Source organism: Trachinotus anak, unplaced genomic scaffold (assembly GCF_046630095.1).
Source record: "Trachinotus anak isolate AG129_WGS33_773 ecotype Australia unplaced genomic scaffold, CSIRO_AGI_Tana_v1 ptg000010l, whole genome shotgun sequence".
NCBI classification, from domain to species: Eukaryota; Metazoa; Chordata; class Actinopteri; order Carangiformes; family Carangidae; genus Trachinotus; species Trachinotus anak.
In genome coordinates this window covers 29158060-29173047 of record NW_027273861.1, presented here as the reverse complement: position 1 = coordinate 29173047, position 14988 = coordinate 29158060, and the positions used below count along the sequence as shown (strand labels likewise).

The 14988-nt window shown below is 40.6% G+C and overlaps 3 protein-coding genes across 3 annotated transcripts; 2 read left to right on the top strand and 1 right to left on the bottom strand.

Moving 5' to 3' along the window:
* The first annotated feature begins 401 nt into the window (after positions 1-401).
* On the top strand, positions 402-4759 carry prpf38a (pre-mRNA processing factor 38A). The gene is made up of 10 exons (XM_071486616.1): positions 402-612; positions 1613-1772; positions 2046-2167; positions 2432-2517; positions 2653-2763; positions 2992-3098; positions 3226-3252; positions 3339-3430; positions 3774-3822; positions 4258-4759. The coding sequence occupies exons 1-10, from the start codon at positions 483-485 to the stop codon at positions 4301-4303; spliced, it is 930 nt and encodes a 309-aa protein (XP_071342717.1). The 5' UTR covers positions 402-482; the 3' UTR covers positions 4304-4759.
* Positions 4760-5294: 535 nt separating this feature from the next.
* LOC139626317 (interferon-induced protein with tetratricopeptide repeats 1-like) lies at positions 5295-7688 on the bottom strand. The gene is made up of 2 exons (XM_071486615.1): positions 7550-7688; positions 5295-6751 (listed from the first exon to the last, which is right to left on the bottom strand). The coding sequence occupies exons 1-2, from the start codon at positions 7552-7554 to the stop codon at positions 5437-5439; spliced, it is 1320 nt and encodes a 439-aa protein (XP_071342716.1). The 5' UTR covers positions 7555-7688; the 3' UTR covers positions 5295-5436.
* Positions 7689-10226: 2538 nt separating this feature from the next.
* LOC139626425 (uncharacterized) lies at positions 10227-13878 on the top strand. The gene is made up of 9 exons (XM_071486719.1): positions 10227-10349; positions 11560-11658; positions 11731-11889; positions 11991-12104; positions 12365-12538; positions 12635-12724; positions 12833-12991; positions 13068-13187; positions 13274-13878. Exons 1-9 carry the CDS (start codon positions 10301-10303, stop codon positions 13474-13476), a joined length of 1167 nt encoding a protein of 388 aa, XP_071342820.1. The 5' UTR covers positions 10227-10300; the 3' UTR covers positions 13477-13878.
* Positions 13879-14988: the final 1110 nt, after the last annotated feature.

Below are 14988 nucleotides of genomic sequence, written 5' to 3'. Positions count from 1 at the left end.
CAACATACAACATACAACATACAACATACAAAGAAAAAGAGTCATATTTTGTATTATTCACCTCCAACCAGCAATCCAGTTGTAATCTTCCCACAATAACATTTCACAAGCAGAGGTTAATTTTCAGAATCATTTCTTCGTCGGATATCTGGTTTTATTGAGCCATTTTCCAATTTAAAAAGATACATCCTCCTACAAAACATGTGTAAAAAGCCTTTATAGCCTTTATATGTTATAGCATATATGTCAATTTATATTTTTAGCAGTGTGTTTTCCTTGTTGTTTCATTAATTTTAATTGTGCAAATGAACAAAATCCGAACCAGTGAAACGTGGTCACTTTATTTGCACAGTCCCAACAGCAACCCCTGCAGGCGCTTTTATTCTGAAGGGTTGAACCGGAAGCGATTTTCGTTTCCGGCGGAGGTTGGCAGTCTGTGGTTGTTGTGTCCATGCTAGAAAGCTAATTCATTCTTCTTTCCGATGGCAAACAGAACCGTTAAAGATGCCAACAGTATACACGGAACCAACCCACAGTATTTGGTGGAGAAAATCATCCGAACTCGAATCTACGAGTCTAAATACTGGAAGGAGGAGTGCTTCGGTCTGACCGGTCAGTAGCATTGTAGCGTGTTAGCCAGCGAGCTAACCTGGCGGCTAAACAACCGACAACCCGGCGGGTTTTACGCCTCTGTTTATTATTTACAGCTAGAATCATCCTGAAATCGTCAAGTAATATTTCCCTAACCTTTTTAGAGCAATATATGTTATTTAGGAGAATTTAGCCAAGTGTGCAGTTGTTGTGTTTTAGCTACAACTGTGTAACTCACAGTACTTGTTTGTTGTAGAGCTGTTGAAGTGAACAAATACTACTCTCAGGTCACCACAGCTCAGTGTTAGTTAGCTCTCAAAACCTTTAATTCTGTCTAATCGGTGAGACAAATGAGAACTGCAGCTAGTGGAGAGCATCATCTTAAGATGTCTGGGTTGTTAAACAGAGGAAAAATGTGAAAAACTTCATAGTATCCCAGATTTTAAAGTGAAGTCTTAACTTTGTTCCACAAGTCCAGATTTCGAAAGGTATTCGGTTTTCTGTGATATAAAACTGGGAAAATCAAGAAGTCTTCACATCAGAGAAACTGAAACCATCAGTGTTTTCGTCATCAGTTATTTATACCTTAAAAATGACCTAAATAAACCCATTAATTATCTAAATAGCTTTACGTTTAATTTTCTGTTGATTGACTGGATAGAGAAATATTTCATTGATGCCTAAAGAAAATCTGGGGAAAGCTGTAATCAGTCTATCTTTGATGTTTCTACATGATGAGAGGCTTCAACAATGAAGTGATTATAAAAACTGTAATTTCAGTCCTAATAATTTTGTTTGATGTTTACATGCTGTTCATTCTTTTCTTTTTACCAGAGAAAGTACAAAACTTGACATACTTGTCCACATGCTTGGTGTACTTTTATTCTGGCTCACATTTCCCTGTTTCAGTAAAGGGAAATATTCCTGCCACAGTAAACAGTTATTGTGTTGACATTAGTGAGCCTTCACCTTTGTCAACACTGACCGTAAATGAAGGATGTGCATGTTGTGTTATCTGCAGCTGAGCTGGTTGTTGACAAAGCCATGGAGCTGAAATTCGTTGGAGGAGTTTATGGTGGGAACATCAAACCCACTCCCTTCCTCTGCCTCACACTGAAGATGCTGCAGATTCAGCCAGAGAAAGACATCATCGTGGAGTTCATAAAAAACGAGGATTTCAAGTGAGTTCTCATGAGTTGATGGAGAAAACTGAACACTGATGTTGTATTGATTTTATCGGACAGTCACACAAAATGACCTTGATCATAAATTCATGACTCAAAGACTCTTTTAACCTGCTGCTGCAAAAATACTCTCTGGTGTACTGTTAGGTAAAGTTTTAGACCTGGACCCGAGAAAAGATGGCAGCCTGAAATGATGTCTGCCCTCTCCTGCTGGTCTTGGGGAAGCTGGTGTTGTGGGTTTTTCTCATTATGCTCTCACTCTTTCATCAGATATGTTCGTTTACTTGGAGCCATGTACATGAGATTAACAGGCACTGCAGTGGATTGTTACAAATACCTGGAGCCTTTGTACAACGACTACAGAAAGATCAAGAGTCAGAACAGGAATGGAGGTGAGTTTCAAAAGTCACTGTGTGAATGACTGCTGTGTTCCAGAGACTTCTCTTCTCTTCCACATAAACAACAACAAAGCTGGTTTCAGTCATTATTTTGCTTCACTTCCTGGAAGAAATAGTTTATTGTACGTCTTATTTAAGTTTTTTTTTAAACTAAATTCCAGGTGGCTGAACAGAGCCTGCCTGAAGACTCTGATGTTGTGGCTTTATGATGAAGTTGTTCTGGTTGTCAACATTTCCCTTCATGTTTCTCTGTTTCAGAGTTTGAGTTGATGCACGTGGACGAGTTCATCGATGAGCTTCTTCACGCAGAGAGGATGTGTGACATCATCCTGCCCCGTCTTCAGGTATGTTTACATCATGTTTATACAGTCATCGTGTTTCACATGCCTACACCACTGATGTTTGCTTGTGTGTGTGTGTGTGTGTGTGTGTGTGTGTGTGTGTGTGTGTGTGTGTGTGTGTGTGTGTGTGTGTTACAGAAGAGACAAGTCTTGGAGGAGGCTGAGATGTTGGACACACGTATCAGCGCTCTGGAGGAAGACCTGGATGAAGTGGAGAGCAGTGAAGAAGAAGATGAGGAAGAGGAGAAGGTAATAACATTTAATGAATTTCTGTGGGACACCATGTGAAAACTCTCTTGCTGTGAAGTGAATAATAATCATTAGAAATGGCAGACAGGGTCATATACATGTGTACCGGAGGCCAGCAGGGTCACGCAGACTGTTGTCATGGAAGTTATGAACGTTTGATGATTGTTCTGTGAATTTTGTGGAATTTGTTCGTTTCTACTTTTAAAATCCTTGTTGTTCCACTTACAGCCAGAGAGACTCCAGACCCCTGAGCCCCACAGACGCAGTTACCGTGACAACGACAGACCTCGTCGCTCTCCCTCACCTCGTTACAGACGCAGCCGCTCACCCAGAAGGTTTGTCTATAAATTTTATACATTTCTCTGATGTATGTCAAATTCAGAGGAAATTAAATTTAAAAAAGTTTTCCACGGCTAATTGTAAAAACTGAATCAAATCAACCTTTGTGTTGATGTTTTTCAGGAGGAGCAGATCTCCAAAGAGGCGAAGGTATGTTTGCTTTCAGCTGAAATTCTCTCTCAACTTTAAATTCCTGTAGCTCATGCCCATTGATGTCTTTTGTTGTGTGTAATCAGCCCGTCGCCCCGGAGAGACCGCCATCGCAGCAAGAGCCCCCGCAGACACCGCAGCCGGTCCAGAGACAGACGTCACCGCTCCAAATCCCCCGGTAAACAGGCAGAGTTTTCAGTACCTTTTTTAGTTGTATTTACACTAAAATGTTGTGAATACCGCACAGTGTTTAAATCTGTGGCCATGTGTCACAAACACAACCAGACTCCTGATTTTCTTTTGTCGTCCTCACTTAGTTTCTGTTTTCTGATCAAACTTCCCCGTTGTGTTGTTTCTGATTCAGAGTTCACACAGTGGTTCATTGTCTGAGGTTTATTTGACCCACAGAAAATGGATTATTCTGATATTATGAGGGACAGACAGTCTTTACTGCATGTGAGTAAATATGATGAAGCTGGTTCGGCTCTAATTCTGAAGTCCTCTCCATTGTTGTGAACCAGGTCACCACAGAAGCCACAGACATCGCAGCCACTCAAAGTCCCCAGAGAGGTGAGTCCTCAGATTTCCATCTGAACCTTTTCACAAATACTTTGTGATTTTAATTTGCCTGTGTGGGGCTGTGTATCATCAGAGGGTTGTTGTTGATAGTGCAAGAGTTTTGATGCCAATACTCTAAACACGAGCAGCTAACAGCGACTTGAACTGAAAGAATGAAATGATGTAAATCAGGATCTGTCTGCTCAGAGGTGGGGTCATTAAGATTACAAATCTGACCAGAGGTTCAGTGATGTCACAGCCATTTTCTGGAGCTCTTGATCATATCTCATGATCTTCATCAGCAGATGAACAGAACAGCTCTGTTTATGTGAAAGGAAATGACTCAGTTGGCAAATATCTGCTGTGTAATTAATCATTAGTAATGTGATGTGCATCATTTATTGACTTAATTGTGTTTAATATTATTTTGTTTCCTTCACATCACAGGAGTTCAAAAAAGAGTCACAAGAAGAGCCGGAGAGGAAACGAGTGATCTTCTTACCTTTCTGTCTTTATCTTTTTATCTCCACCTGTCAGAGCTCATGACTCTGAGTCTTCTATGAAGTCTGAGTTTTGTTTTTTTTTAATGGCAAGATTTTCAATTTTACATATTGTTTCTGTAAATGTAACTTCAAACCCAGCCAGAGAGTAAAGCCCTCAGGTGTGTGTGTGTGTGTGTGTGTGTGTGTGTGTGTGTGTGTGTGTGTGTGTGTGTGTGTGTGTGTGTGTGTGTGTGTGTGTGTGTGTGTGTGTGTGTGTGTGTGTGAGTGTGTGAGTGTGTGAATGATCACTGACAACAAAATCTAATAACCCCCCCGCCCTTTTCAGTTAATGCTGACATCATTTATTACTAATGGTGTGAATCTAGAAAATGTGTTTCTTGTAAATTAAAGGTGAGTTTCAGACTCGTCCCTGAGAGTTGCTACAGAAATAAAAACCCTGATTCATTCGTCTGTATTGAGGAGTGTGATTCTTCCAGCAGTTTGTCTATGAGCAATTTTTGTCATGTAAAATAACACCTGCTAAAAATATTACATTATGACCCTGTGGTTTCATAATCCACTAAATGACTAAAAGAACAGCTAAACACACAAAAATATGAACTTTGTCTTTGGGAAATAAAGTTTTAATGAGAAATATATAATGAATCAATCTTTAGTTGGTTTAAATAAATCTTGCTTTTCTCTTTTTCATGCTTTAACTTGAATCTGGCATTAGTAGTAGCTCGTATGATGTTCATAAACTTCAAATACAGGATTAAGGAAAATAAAATTTTGTAAATGATTATTTACAGGTTCAGGCACTAAAATGGTGGATGATCAAAATCAGTTGGAATCAGTTGCGTAATGTATAGGATTAATGGCAAGTCAACATGCACACAAATAAAGTTATTTAGACTGATAGAAATCAGATAAACATAATACTGCCGACCAGTTTGTAGTTTTTAGGATTATTTTCAACATGTTTTTCCATACAATTTTACTAAAAATGTGAAAACCATCCTGCACAAATCTTTCCGCAAGTTTACCTAAGTGTAAGTAATAAATTGAATCAGTATGTACAGATTTTTTCAGTAGTAGACTACCTGTGTTTTCTGTGGCTTTAGAACCAGTGCTGTTGAAAACACTATGGCTTTTGCAGCCTGGCCAGAAACTCCTCTATTTCTCTACACTTCCGGTTCCTGCCTCTGTCTTTAATCTGCTGCAGGACTTTGATGCTGTTCTCACGAAAGAATGACTCTTGCGGTATCGCCGCTGCCTTCATGTGATATTCAATTGACCTTTGGCGCTCCTGTCGATCAAAGTTTAGATATTTTGCATAGTGGTTGTACAGCAACTGTTTCTCTGGAGGTTCCAGATCACGTTCCAGCAGCTCCTGGTACATCTGCTCAGCTTTAGCCAGGCCGTGACTGGACTTTGCATAAATATTTGCAAGGTCTATTCTCTTTACAAAAGAAGAATGAGGGTAAAGAGAAATCACCTCCTCATGGAGGCTGATTGCTCTGCCTATCATTCTTTGATTTGGGCGACTCTCCCTGGAAAAAATGATCTTCCACTTGTAGGTGAGTGCTAGACATCTTTTCAGATAACGTTCATCTGGATGTTTTTCCAGAGCCTCCTCTGCCAAATTGATCGCCTCATCATATAAGTCATAGTATCTGTAAACCCTTAGTAATGGTTTCATACCACTGTAACTGCTGATAGGATTTTCCAAAATCTTCTCGGCTAACTCACGTGCTTCATCTTCAACTCCTTCTCCTTTCTTAGTGAGTTGCTGAAGGTAGCAAGCAGCGAGGTACAGGTTCTCTGGATCCTGCTCTTTGGTGTTTCTCATTTTCTTCAGGACATCAGCATCCAGCCCTGTGCTGCTGTGCTTAAAACTAGCCACTAACCCTAACACGTGGCTGGTCTGCCACTCCACCCTGTCCGGCTGCATCCTGATGGCTCTCTGGAAGCAATCTGCAGCCAGCAGCTTTTTGTCTGGGCCGAACTTCATCAGAGTCCAGGCTTTTTCAGCGTAGATCTCTGGATGGAGCTCGTCCTGCGATGGAGATAGGTATTCTTTCATCAGCTCGTCAACCTTTGACAAGCAAGCCTGACTCTCTGCTCGTTCTCCCTGATGGTAGTGCAGCCAAGCCTTGTTCCCATAGTTCACCACCAACCACGGACCCTCATCTGAGACAGTGTTTCTCATCTGGCGAAAGGCCTCTGCAGCCCTGCTGAAGAAACTCCTGGCCTCATCGATGAACCCCAGCTGGTAGTGGACGTACCCCTGCAGGTTGTAAATGTGACCCAGCCAGCTGTTTCCCTCCTCGGTGCCGATGTCCTCCAGCTTGCTCCTGAGACGGAGAAGTTTGGACTTGCTGGCTTCCAGATCCCAGGTGAAGTGGCACTGCAGGGCCTCCAGTTTGGCCTCCAGTGTTGTTTCACTCTGAGCAGCACTGATGGAAAATAAAAAACTGTCATCAGTATCGTCAGTAGTTTAGTACAATATGTTCCAAGGCTAGAAAAACGAAAAACATCACAAAATCATCAAAACTTCACAAAAGATCCAAGTCTGGCACTACTGGGTCCAACACCAGCTGGCTTATTAATTCAGTGAAATCACCTGATCCCTCCTGTAGACGGGTATAACTGGTCCGTCCACCGTAACCTTCGCACACATACACACATGCTCATACTCTCTGTTCACACACAAACCTGTACATTACCTTCCGTCTAATCAAACCTTTTCTTTTCTCTTTTTTGTGTTCTTTTTTGAGTTTATCTATTTTGTTGCTTTACATTTGTTTCTTTTGTGTTTGTTAATTTGTGCATTTTTTGTGCATCAGATTTATTCTGTTTAACCCTGTTAAATCATTAGAAACCACATTAATATGGTAAAAAATTGAAAACAATAAGAAAACTGTGAATATATATGTAAAGTTGCTGATTTTGAAATAAAAAAAAACATGACAAAAGAAAAAGGAAGAGAAAATGACAGGGAAGGAGGAAACAAAGGAGGACATCTTTGAGTGGTAAATGAAAAACTGAGAAAACAATTGATCAGTCGATAAAAACAAAAGACACAAATCTATTAAACAGAAAAACAATGAGGTATATGAATAATAGTGATGTAGGCATAGGCGGAGATGCAGGAGTCTGAGCAGCAATAACTGATGATAAAACCAGAAATCACAGTGTTTACATTCTACTGCTGTAAAGACTGAATACATCATAATGAGTGGTTATACACTCACCTCATCCTCGGCTGTTTCCTCTCGTTTATATCAGTTCCACCGGTTGTTGCTCTAACAGCTGGGTTGCCTTCACTCTGCAGCTTCTGTCAGTGTTCACACCGACACTTCTACAGGCGGAGCGTTCGCCGACAAAAACCTGAGGGTACGCGAACAGACGCGAGTTCGCTGCGGCGCGGCGCGAACTGAGGCGAAGAGCGTCTGGGTGAGTTGGAAAGCCAAAGAGAGTCCACTTCACGGACCTCCAGAGAGACCAGACTTCATGTGAGAAAATCTACAAGAAAAAAAATCGCTTTCCAGGCATGTTTTCAGCCATGAGAGCAGATTCGCGCGAACTAAGCGAAGCGGGAATTCGTCTTTCGCTCGGTTGCGCGATGCTTTCACTCTCGTTTCGCAGTAACAGAAACTTAAAGCCACAGAACTGAAGATCTGGTTCTCAGCCAGAAACAGTTTGTTCCAGCAGCCTGTCGGTGGCTGCACCTTTAACGGAACCATCACAGTGTTGTGTGCATCATTCTAATCACACGGAGCCTAAATATTTACTCCATGCACGAACACCTGGGAACTGTTCTGTATGTTTATTTTGCACACTTGTTGTTTTCCACAGAGAAACCGTGTTCGTGGTCTCCATCGGTAGAGGGCGCTGTGGGATCAGACTCTGTCACCACTCTGTCTCCGCTGACACCATCATCTGAATTCTGCAAGTCCAGTGTAACTGCTGACATATCAGAGTAGAAAAAGAATATCAGTAGATGAGTTAAGATCGACTTACAGTACAAAGTTTGAGGACATTTTTTACTGTTAAATTGTTATTGTCCACTTGAAATGCACAGGGCTCGGAGAGAAAGGTCTGCACCCAGTAAATTAAAGCTTTGAGATCCCACAGCAGTTTACTGCAGGAGCTGCAGTCAGGAGGTTCTGTATCATCACCACTTCAGTGTGTCGCTGTTTTAGATGTTAGATAAAGAAGCTGATGTTTATGAGTATTTTAATATTTGTGACCACAGCTGAGCCTCATCTGTCATAGATAAGGACAGATGGGTGGAAACAGGAAGAAGGCAGGGTGTGTGTTGAGCCTGCAGACAGGAAGTGGCCGTATGGTTTTCACTAACCCTTCATGAGAAACCAAACAACACACACATGTTTTCTCTCTGGGAAAATCCCCACACGCAAGTGCTTCACTCCGCCCTATTAACGAGATATGCATTTAATAAAAATCATGTTGTCTGCTGTTACACAGGGTCTGCTTTGAGATGGCCTTCAGTGTGCTTCCTTGTGATATGTTAGTTTAGAGTATTTTAATCCAAAAAACCTACTTTTAAAAATGACACACTGTGAGAATGATTTGAATCATCAACGTCCATGATTATATATAATAAATATCAGAAACATGTGAGGCTGTAGAAATGGAGTCTTAGCCTGAAAACACACAGACTGCAGCATGAAGCTGGTGAGAGATCAGCAGGATAGCAGCTCATCGTCCGCCATGTGCAGGCAGGTCAAAGTTCAGCTTTGACAAAAAGGAGAGTTTCATAGATTATAGTCTTTATTTCAATGGCATTTGATTCCTATTTTTTCAACATATAATCAGTTCTGCAATATCTCCTTCACAGTTATCTTGGTCAAGGTCTGAATAAAGTTAAATTCTTTACATTTCTTTAACTGATCAACTCACAGTCTTCTATAGATAAACTCTTCTTCAGTATGATAAAATACTTCCTGGTTTGTCTTTCTCATCGTAATAGTTTTTCTCTTAAGTGATTTGTTTGAAAAAATGAAACACAATATGCACATGTCCACCTGTCTGTAATCAGGAAGCAGCTATGTGCTTTTTCCACCTGCTTTTTTTTGTGTGTGTTGTATGGGTTGAGAAGGGAAGTGGTCTTCAATTCAAACTGAAAATTTTGATGCTGCAAAACTTTTCAGTCACGTCCTTCAGAATGGCACATATAGGTATAATGCTATAAAACAAGAAATACAACAAAACATTTACAGGTAATGGTCAAAAGCTGAACTGACAACGTGCTGCAGAGCGGGAAGTTATATAAGTGAAAGTTTTTATCATACCAATGAAACAATCATGTTAAAACATGAAAAAATTGTATTACTTTGTTACTTCCATACTGAGTAATAAGAAACTGATGCTGATTGATCCCAGATGGCAACATACGAAATCATAAAAAGTAAAAACAGAGGTCAATCTTAGACATAGACACCCACAATTAATATAAATGTCTGATATCTGCTGAACTTACTGTTATTTAAAACTGAGGACGACAGAATTACTTTTAAGGTTTTTGTCCATTTATACTTATTTGAATGTTGATGAATGTACATTGTCCCTTTTTAGATAAAATCAAAAATTGAAATTGTGTCTTGTGATGAGGCTGTTCGTGCCGACTAGTCGCAGTGCTCAGTGGAGGATAAACTGAAGGTTAAAGAGCAGTACAGTATAAAAGTGGAATTTCTATCAAAGCCAATCTTCAGCTTCACTGTGGAGATGACACACAGCAAACTGTCTTTTTTCACCTGAGGAACTGAAGGTGAGTTTTATTCAAGTATAACTGAAGAAAGTGCTTGTGTGTCTGTGTATGTTAGACCAAGGATTTCACCAGTTCTTTGAACATCTTTGTGAAAGTGCAAGTGAATGTCTGAGAGACTGCTGCCACCTTTAAACCACAGGGTACATTTCCTGATGTTTTCAAGCATCTATATTGTGTCGAGTAGCAGTCGTCTGCTCACATATTCATCACGATGAATCTGCTCCTGTCTCTGACCCTCATCTGGATGATCTCCAGCACAGGTAACTACTCTCACTTTAAAATCAGGGTTTATGCAATAATCACCAAAGAGACTCATTTAAAGGTTGTAACATTTTTTTAATGTAAGAATGTTATTCAAAGTGGTTAAAATGAAACTAAATACATTTAATTTTTATAAAATCACTACCTCTGTTGGTAATATGAGCCAAACTAAGACTCTTGTTACCCATCAAGTAAAACTGGATGAAGATGTCACCACATGTCAGGTTGTGAATATCATCTTTATTTTCTTGGGGATACATTGAGGGGTGACCCTCATTTTCAATGAGATTACAAAAACAGGAACAAACCAAACAATCAGAAACACAAAAATCAATCCCTAAAAAAACAATTACATTCAAAAACATTAAGATTTGTAAACTGTCCAGTGTTATCAGGGGATCAATATTTAAAGTGCGTTGTAGGTTATTCCATGAGTCTGGTGCCCAAAATCTAAAAGTCCAAGTTCAGATTTAACCTGAAGATCATGGAGCATGATCCAGTCCTGAGAGAGGGTTTGATGAACACCTCTATTGAGATCTATTAGTGACATAAATGATTTATTTATTTAAGAGTGCTTTGTAAGTAAATATATACCAGTGGTGATCTCGTCTCATAGAGAGAGAGGTCCAGCCAACCTTTTCATACAGAGGTTGTCCACAGCCAATTGTACAGAATCTGCCCCACAATATAAAATCATGTCATCTGCATACAAATGAAAATTACAGTTATTTAATGAATGAACTATATCATTGATATAAATTGTGAAGAGGACCGGTCCTGAAAGCTAAACATGAGGGTCCCCATTTGTTATTGATGAGAAAGCTGCTTTCACACACTGCTGCCAATCAGTAGTCTAGTCGTGGAGCCCTCCATACGCATTCAGGTTACAACCTATATGCAATAGTTTTAGTAAGAATCTATAAATCTTGAGCTTCATTGGCCACATTAATTTCTTGGGCCCAGTTCAGTTCAGACCTCAAACAACATTTGAGCCCTTGCACATGTACATTTTCACAAAATATTTTAATTCTCAAAAGGGGGGGGGGTCGTACTCCAAGACAGCCAAAGAAAGAAGGTCCAAACAGGTGCTTGTACAAGGTCTGAAAAGAAGTGGTATTGGTGCGTCTCTAACTGAAGATATTATGCTGTGATAAAAACACACAAAACGTAAGTTTATGATTTATGTTCATAGTATTTTTCTCATCGCAGCTGGAGCTCTTCAGTGCCAGTATCAGTCAGGACGACACACAACCATTCAAACATGTGCCACCACAAAGAAAGAGTCGTGTGCAGCAGCAGCCGCAGAAGGTAGAAATCTATTGTTTCTTAATATTTTATATTAGTTTTCTTATGAGTTAAAGTTCAATTTTGCTTCCACAGGAAGTGCATTTCCTCATCCTGCCATTTACAGAATGTGCGTGCCGTCTTCCCTGTGCGGCTTTGGTACTCAAACGTTCTCATACAGCTTTGGGAATTATTATCATCGGGCAGGTCTTCGTTGCTGTAAAACAAATAACTGCAACACTCAAAACCCGACTAGTAAGTTATTTGTTTTCTGGTGTCCACAGTGAAGTACAAAGAGAAAAACAGGATGTGTTGAGTTGTAATTTATAACTGATGACATGTTGTGTGTCTGTCAGTTCCAGCCCCCAATGTTCAGGTTAAAGACAAGCTGCAGTGTTACTCCTGCATTGGTCCTGCCTGCAAGCTGGTCCTGTGTGTGGGAGTGGAGGACCGCTGCTTTAGTGGGACCGGTGAGTCCTTGTGCTGCTTGTGATTGGCAGCCAAAATAACAGCTACTTTTCAGTTGAAGTGTAGCTCATGCGGTAGAAGACAATCTGAGAAGCTCCACAGTGAGAAAGTCTTTCCTGAATGAAATTTGATCTGATTATTGTACTTCTCCCAACAAATGGTGGGATTGAAAAGTCTGAGACCACTTGACCCTACTGTCTGCAAAATGCCTTCATACAGCCAATAAAAGTCATGCAGTAAAACCTGATTATTTCCCCTGCAGCGGTGATTGGGACCACGCCCACTAAGGTCTTTGGCTGTGCATCTGCAAATGTGTGTGATGCTGCTTCTCGACTGAACGCCTCACAGTTCGTGAGCTCTTACAAATTCCTCAGTGGACCAACATGTTGTAAAACCAGCTCTTGTAACGTACCCCAGACTGTGAAAGGTGTTAAGGGTGATTATATAGTAATATGATTATAATATTATATACACTTATTATTCAGCTTGATTTTATAATGTTTTTTTTGTTTTGGTTTTTTTGCTGCTGCAGCTCTCTCCTGTCTGCAGAAACAAGGATCCCAAACAGAGCTACGCCACTGTGCTTCCATCCAACACCTGTGTGCGACGGCTGACATAAGAGGTTGTGGTGTTTCTCTGTCAGTTACTTTTTAAGATTCAATTAGAGTTTCTGTTTCACAGTGTTCACCATTAAACATAGCTTTATGAAAACTGTACCCTGATTTGACAGCAAACCCATCTGGGGGTCCTCAGATCATCAGGTCATGTGTGTTGTCCTCCCTCTGCACCATGGGCACTCATATGTTCTCATACAACTTCGGCGGTGCTAGTTCAGGTGGCGCTCTTTATTGCTGTGCCACAGATGGATGCAACAGTCGTACTCCCACTTGTAAGTAAGCAGAGGAACATCTGTCAGCTGGACATCGTTGTGTTATTTTGGTTCCTTGAAATTTCTGTTGTTTCAGTCCCAGTGGTTCAGGCAGAAAACGGCTTGAAGTGTTTCACCTGTGCTGATCCTCTAAGCACAGTTTGCAATGATACGTTACACTGTGTGGGAGCGCAGAACCGCTGCATCCGTGGGAATGGTAGGCCCTCATGCTGCATATCATTTACCATGTCATATCGCTGCCCCCACGGAATTTCATTTAACATTGTTTTTTTAAATCTTCAGTGATGGATGGGACGACGATCAAGCGGGTCTTTGGCTGTGCATCCTCAAATGTGTGTAAAGCTGCTCCTGAATGGAGTCTCCTGGGCCTCGTGAGATTCTCAGGGGGAATAAAATGTTGTGGAACCAGTTTTTGTAATTCAGCTTGGACTGTCCACCTGAGTGTCGTCCCGCTCCTGCTGTCACTCTTTGCTTTTATCATCTGAGAGAGCAAAGAGCAGGAGATGGGAACTAAATCACCCGTCTTCATTTTCCCCTTATTTCAACAGACACAACCTCTTTTAGGTGAATGCATGAAGTGTCTTTGTAGCCTGAAGAAGACCCACAAAGGTCAACAGCTTTCTGTCTACTGAACAAACTATGTAACCTGCTCCTCACGTGTATCAGCTCTGCTTATTTTATTAAGATGTTTGAAATAGGAGCTATTTCCTAAAAAAACAGCTTAGATGGATTTACCACTTGTTACTCTTTTCTTGCCTCATTTTCATCTTCATTCAAAACAACATGATGTGTGCAGGGAATCTGTCTTTTTACCCATAATCCTTTAAATTGGTTTTAACTGAATAGTGATTTGTATTCTTGAATAAAGCTTTAGTGGTGCACACTGCCGCCTGCTGCACGGACTGTTTTTCATACAACCCCCGAGTGGAGCCAAAGAGGGACATGAATTTCACACATAATGATTCTAAGTTAAAATTATTATTGATTTACAGTTTTTTTGCTCATCATAATAATAAAACCACAGGAGAGAAGAATGCAGCTACAACGTTAACCTCAAAGAAAATCATGACACTGTTACAGCACTGAAGACATTTAGAAATATAGAAAATGATGAGAACATTTCATGCATGATAATAATTTTTAACTTTATACACTGGAATCAATACTTAAAGGAAAATTGTGTGCCAACTTCATACAAAAGAATTAATACATTAAGGAAATTCATGTCAGATTTTAATTATTCAACTAATTTAATCCACAGACTGTGATCATAATATTTTGTCCAGTCAGTCCAAGTTTAATCCTGATAACAACAACTTGTCACACATCGTACGTCTTCAGCCACATCTAGCAAAAATCCCTGCAGAGACGCCTGCAGTGTCAGACTGGGTCTGTTGTTTGAGTCTGAGGCAGCAGGCGAATTACATAATCATTTGGACTGAGGCCAAGTGAGACACACTGAAGACAGGGTCTGTCTCGCCTGGGGCCAAAACATGTACCCTGACAGTCAACACAAATCATTTCATCCTTTTGGTTTTAGGTGTGTGCACATTTGCTGCCATCCCGTTGTAACTTCTCTGCTTACGCTCTGGAGGGGCAACTGTGTCGTCTTGGTCATTCAGTCTGCTCTGAACCACATGAGGACTGCTGTAACAGGTCTGCAGAGCAAAACCGGGAACAGGCAGTAACACCAACACTTTGTCTCCTGGGCTAAAACTTCTACTTTTGGCATCTTTATCAAACCATCTCTTCATTTGTGTTTGAGAAACAGACGTGTTCCTCTTTGCCAATTCACAAGTACGGTGAAGTTTGAACCGGAAATTGCAAACATGATCGAGCAGGTTTTGTGGTTTGCCATCCTGTGGCAGAAACACTAGTTTTGTCTGTGTATGTTTCACAGCACGTGGTATTTAAATGCAGTTGAAATGAACTTGTGACTGTGTGTGTGTGTGTGTGTGTGAGTGACCCTCAGCTCTCTCTCAGGTATAATGAAACTA

Excerpts from the sequence above, each read along its gene's own strand:
- prpf38a (XM_071486616.1), top strand. The coding sequence starts at position 483 with ATGGCAAACAGAACCGTTAAAGATGCCAACAGTATACACGGAACCAAC. Across the intron at positions 2,168-2,431 it reads GAGTCAGAACAGGAATGGAG|AGTTTGAGTTGATGCACGTG; the intron begins GTGAGTTTCAAA and ends TCTCTGTTTCAG. Across the intron at positions 3,431-3,773 it reads TCACCGCTCCAAATCCCCCG|GTCACCACAGAAGCCACAGA; the intron begins GTAAACAGGCAG and ends GTTGTGAACCAG.
- LOC139626425 (XM_071486719.1), top strand. The coding sequence starts at position 10,301 with ATGAATCTGCTCCTGTCTCTGACCCTCATCTGGATGATCTCCAGCACA. Across the intron at positions 10,350-11,559 it reads CTGGATGATCTCCAGCACAG|CTGGAGCTCTTCAGTGCCAG; the intron begins GTAACTACTCTC and ends TTCTCATCGCAG. Across the intron at positions 11,659-11,730 it reads TGCAGCAGCAGCCGCAGAAG|GAAGTGCATTTCCTCATCCT; the intron begins GTAGAAATCTAT and ends TTGCTTCCACAG.